We start from the raw sequence: 5,106 nt of genomic DNA on the forward strand, positions 1-5,106 counted from the left end.
CGTTTCCAGTTTGCCAGTTTTTACTGTTAAGTTTAATTGCCGAAAGCCATTCGGCTCTAGGGTTTGCAAATCCGCCTCACTGGCAGGTAATTTATATACACGTGGACAGGTTGATTGGCAGGTCAAACTCTTTTAAAACCGTTTCCACAATAAATAAATTTAAAAAAAATAGCTGCCAAAATTTAAAAAAAAAAATTCAAACCAATCTCCATTGTTTATTAATTTTGTGAACTATCTACTTCAAAACACGTTGATTACACAAATTTTCTGATATATCTGATATAGCCACTTGACTGAAGTTGGCGCAAAGCCGAAACGCGTTGGATTAGTTCAACAAACCCGCAAGTGAAGAAAGACTCGAAAAGATCAACATTAAAAGGAGCGTGGCAACCTCTCTAAAGCACAAGCTGGATTCGTGTCGGCCTCCGGGTCGGCAGCGGACGGCGGGTGATTTATCAGAGGCACACGAGGGTTAGGGTACCAGATCTTGTCTGCAGGGTGCATTACCATCTGAACTACGGGATAGCAGAAAACAATCCTCCTACATGGAGTTTGAACAAAACCGCGGCCGGAGCGGATCCGGAAGTTCTTACGCTGGAGGAGCCCCAATACTCTGGGACATAGAGCTTCCTTCTCTATCTAGGGAGTCGGTGCGACGACCCAGGCTGATGTATTTCAGCCACCTGGGGTTACCTTTTGACGTGCGGCACACGGTCTGGTGCTTAATGCAGCCCCATCCATTCGGAATGGGAAAGCGGAGAGTGAGGTCCTTCTCGGCGGGCGGCTTCTAAACCAAAACTTGAGGCTGTAACACCCATCCAGTCACGAGCCGGAATTGCGTCATCTCTCATCTTGAGAATCAAAACGTCCGGTAGGGCCGAAAGGCTAGTACGGACGTTAAAGATACCCATGTCCTTTTAAGGGCTCTGAGTAAAAACGTGAAAGGAAGACCAACACCCACATCAATTTTTCTGTTAGTGACTGTAAATTTTATTATGTTGAAAAATATGCATGTTCAAAGTAAACCCATGTCCCATACTTTAATAAAAGCATGATAATACAAATCAAGCAGTTGTATAAAGTTTTATGAAGCTTGATTGTTTTCATTGTTCATAAATCAATTATTTATAGAAATTATGAATAGTGGAGTGAGTGAGGTGTTCAATCCTTCAACTTGATGATGAGCTAAAAGCTCGAAATCCAGATCGTTGGAAAACAACTTACCGTGAGTAGGAACTATCTTTTTAAAAAGGATCATTTATTTATGTTTTATGAAAGGAAACTAAGATTTGGGGAATTTTGGTTCGATTAAGAAAAGGAGTGAAGAACAACGAAAGCAAAAGTTGGTTATAAATAAATGAGGAATAGAACCTGGGGATGATCTATAGCTGTTTTCCATCAAACCCTTGTTATTGTTTTATAGTTACCTATCATCATGGTCTGCCTAACCTCGCTGATTTCGGCATTTCGCCATCTTCAGTGTTAGGGTAAGTTCTGTGTATTCATCACCCCGCAGAACGTTGGAGATCTCGCAATTTGACCCTTTTCAATTTTAAATTATTTTTTTCGATCAATTGAATTTTTTTAAATTTCAAATTAATTTTTGCTCGCTTCAAATTAACCGTTTTTTATTTCAAATTTAGCCTTTCTTTAATCTATTAAAGTAACAAAAAGAAGTTAGGAGATGGCGTGAAATATGCGTAAAGAAAAATGATTGCATTGGAAAAAAATTAAATATAAAACAATGGAATTTTAAAAAAATCCAAGAGACCATATAGCAATTAATTATTATTACAGTTTTTATAAATCATGATAAATCATATTAAACAATAAATGAGTTTTCTTTGAAATTATTTTAAAAATATAAAATAATCCGCCTCTTAAAAATCACAATTTCTGACGATTCCCAAATTAAATAGAAATGGAAAATAGAATTATGAGACCTCCTAGGAGGACTCTGGACTCTCCCTGATTGATCAGGGGGAGTCACCCACCTTGGTGCCTGATCGACTCAAAAGTTGGGCTCTGATCGGGCGCCATCGACTTCTTTGGTCATTTCGGCGCTCTTACATTCCCTAAAACTAGTCGTTCTCTCACTCAATCACACAATATACAGGGTGCGTCATTTTTTGACGCACCATTGGAAAATCAACGTGGGTGCGTTTAAATGTGGCTCGAGGCTTATTTCCTTTGATTAATACGTTAATAAAAGAAANTCAATAAAAGATCGAAACGTTGGCACGATAAAGAAAATGTTTTTCTGAAACCTACATCACACCCGACCGCATCTCACGATATATGAATAACTATCGATTAACGGTCACTAATCTCTACACATTTCTAATTGAGTTAATGTTTAAAAAAAGCTAATGTGACGTTAAAAAGCGTTTATTTCAAGATAAAAAGGGTTAATTTGAAATGAAAGTAAGTTAATTTGATGTTAAAAGGGTTTACTTGAAGATTTTAAAAAAAGGCAATTTGAAGATTATAAGGGTTAATTTGAAATTTTTATTTTTTTAATATTTAATTTTATTTTATTTGAATATTAAAAAAAGTTAATGTGATGATTAAAAGGTTTATTTTAGAAAAAATTCATTTGAAGGTAAAACAAAATTTTTCATGATTAAAAATTAACCCTTAAGTTCATTTTTTTAAGTTCAACCACAAATAATCTATGAATTTTTGAGTTTGTTGGGTCTTATACCTGTAATTCAATTTTTCCATTTTCAGTCATGTATGTGGATTCCATGTCAAATTTTTGTAGCGTTCGATTTAGGTAAATGGGCCGGAATAGTTTTCATTTGAGAGTAATGGACACATGTTGGGATGTGTTTTCATTTATTTTTATTCTCCATTTTTGGAATTATGGTTCTAATGGGTAGTTAGAGATCATGAGGAAGTGGTGTTGGAAGACCCAAACTGTTAGTTGAGGATCAAGGTTTGCAGAGAGGATTGCCATCTCGTCTCACCAGCAAAGATATGGGTGATTGTGTTGAGTTACACCGAAAGAAGTAATGGGCATAGAATACTCCCTTGAAGAACACCTAAGGAGATAGAATAGAGGTGAGAGGTATGCACCAGAAAGGAAGGATTTGAGTTTCAACAGTGACACTGGTGCCAACCAGCCCAATTAATAGTAAAGTCTAAACATATTTTCATAGTTTTATTTTAAAAATAAATACACACTATGGTAACAATGTAAAAACTAAAAAAATTTAATACTGTTCACTATAAATTAAGGCAACGAAAATCACATATTGTTATCTTTTATCATGTGAGTTTGATGATATATATTTTTTAAATACTAAAAGTTTTAATCTTTAACTTTTTTCTGTAGGTCCTTTAGTAAGTCCCAGAAGACTAGAACAAGGACTGTATGAGGACCAGTCCTTATGTAGAGAGGGACGACCCCTTTATAAAACGCGCTTATTCCCTCGATGCGGTACATTTTTGTAACACAGTCAAAATAGCTCGAGTAGAGCAACCCTCGTCCATTCTTATCCACACCTGTAATCATTATATTAATAAAAAAATTCACAACAGATTTTATGTCATTACCTTGGTTGTACAGCCTTGTCGATATCACATCTAGAGGATTCATGACGACAGTCACAGCAATGCCACCGATCATGCTTGACAGGAATGAATTCATGAAGCCCTTTTCTATTTGGTATATCTATATTAAAAAATATATATATATTTATGTATATCACAGATTTTATCATGTCATAACTTTAACCTACATTGTTCTCAGCAAAAAATTCTTTCAATAAGGTAAAACTGGTCAGTTGGGTTGCAGATCCAATGAAACGCCTTGGAAGGGAACCGCCGACACCACGCCACAGCCCTTTTACACCCTGGGTTTTAATTATTTTACGAATCTCTGAAAAAGTTCCCTCTACATCATGCTGAGTTCCTACAGCAATAGATTTACTAGACTGGGCCTGCATCTGGACTTTAATCTATACACATTGATTAAAATAATATATCATGCTAAATTCCATTATTATTCTTTTTGCATATATTGTTAAATGTATTTAGCATATAATTTTTACAATTATATTGAATGCTATTAAAATCTGATAATAGAAGCTTATAATTTTCTTCTAAGCTTGCATTGGTTTAATTCAGTTTGTACAGTAGTCATACCAGAAAAAAAGGACTTCCAGAGAAGGCAGTTACGACACCACCGACAGCTGCAACGAGTGCAGTCTTCGGTATAGAGACCTGACCATCTCCTTTGAGTGTGATCTTGTGGTCTTCTGCTAGCTGAAACATGCCAAGGCGTATGCCATTCATGAAGAGCTGATGCCAAAGGGCTGGAGCAAGCCCTTTTTGCAGACCTCGCAGCCCATCCGTCTTGCCGATTACGTACATGGCATGGAAGAAATTCCTGTAGTGCACCGCATAATGACCCTTGGCTCTAAGCTCTCCTTGGAGTTGGAACCGAGTCTTTACTACCTCGAGCGGATTTGTTATTGTCGTGGCAGCCATTGCGGCTAAAGCTCCCACAGCAAATTGGTCCATTCTTACTGTAAAATATTATCAAGACTTACAGTTTTGTACCTTTTTAAAGTCCTTGTCACTGAAGATCACACATGACATTGAAAACAGTATTTAAACCTTCAGCTTACATGGTTTGCCCATGTTTTAAAAGATAGCACCACAAACCTATTTGACACCACAAGAAGACAACAAAAAAGATTGCTCAGTTTAACAAAAATTACAAAAATATATTATGTTATTAGCATTACACATAAAAATAAGATTCAATGAAATAATAGTTCTTACAGAAGAAAGAATCTTGGTTCATGCGTACCAAATGTACTTAAAGTTAACTACTACATTATATTCAAAACATACAAACTGTTTTTTATATTTTAATTCTAGAAATGTTAGTCTTTTTTTATTAATTAATGTATTTGCTAAATAATATTTTTTAGAGTTTGTAATCAAAGATACAAAGAATAAAAAACTTGAATTGTGTAAATAACTGAAATGTGTTCACATAACCTTTGAACCAGATGTTTGAACAATCTTTTTTTTATTAATAAAAAAAACGATTTAAATCAATCATATTAAGTATTCTGCTGTTTAAAAATTACA

General features: G+C 35.3%; 1 protein-coding gene across 2 annotated transcripts; it reads right to left on the minus strand.

Moving 5' to 3' along the window:
- Positions 1-3,148: 3,148 nt before the first annotated feature.
- On the minus strand, positions 3,149-4,770 carry LOC106662391 (solute carrier family 25 member 35-like). 2 transcript variants are annotated; one of them, XM_024227582.1, is made up of 5 exons: positions 4,344-4,770; positions 4,150-4,269; positions 3,744-3,916; positions 3,559-3,676; positions 3,149-3,507 (listed from the first exon to the last, which is right to left on the minus strand). In XM_024227582.1, exons 1-5 carry the CDS (start codon positions 4,525-4,527, stop codon positions 3,314-3,316), a joined length of 789 nt encoding a protein of 262 aa, XP_024083350.1. In that variant the 5' UTR covers positions 4,528-4,770; the 3' UTR covers positions 3,149-3,313. The 2 variants fall into 2 exon arrangements, with proteins under 2 accessions (XP_024083350.1, XP_014241942.1); XM_014386456.2 differs by having other exon boundaries at positions 3,744-3,962; positions 4,150-4,766.
- Positions 4,771-5,106: the final 336 nt, after the last annotated feature.

The sequence above is a fragment of the Cimex lectularius genome, unplaced genomic scaffold (assembly GCF_000648675.2).
Source record: "Cimex lectularius strain Harlan isolate CLEC.00 unplaced genomic scaffold, Clec_2.1 scaffold132, whole genome shotgun sequence".
NCBI lineage: Eukaryota > Metazoa > Arthropoda > Insecta > Hemiptera > Cimicidae > Cimex > Cimex lectularius.

Excerpts from the sequence above, each read along its gene's own strand:
- LOC106662391 (XM_014386456.2), bottom strand. The coding sequence starts at position 4,527 with ATGGACCAATTTGCTGTGGGAGCTTTAGCCGCAATGGCTGCCACGACA. Across the intron at positions 3,963-4,149 it reads CTGGAAGTCCTTTTTTTCTG|ATTAAAGTCCAGATGCAGGC; the intron begins GTATGACTACTG and ends CAATGTGTATAG. Across the intron at positions 3,677-3,743 it reads AATTTTTTGCTGAGAACAAT|ATATACCAAATAGAAAAGGG; the intron begins GTAGGTTAAAGT and ends TTTTTAATATAG.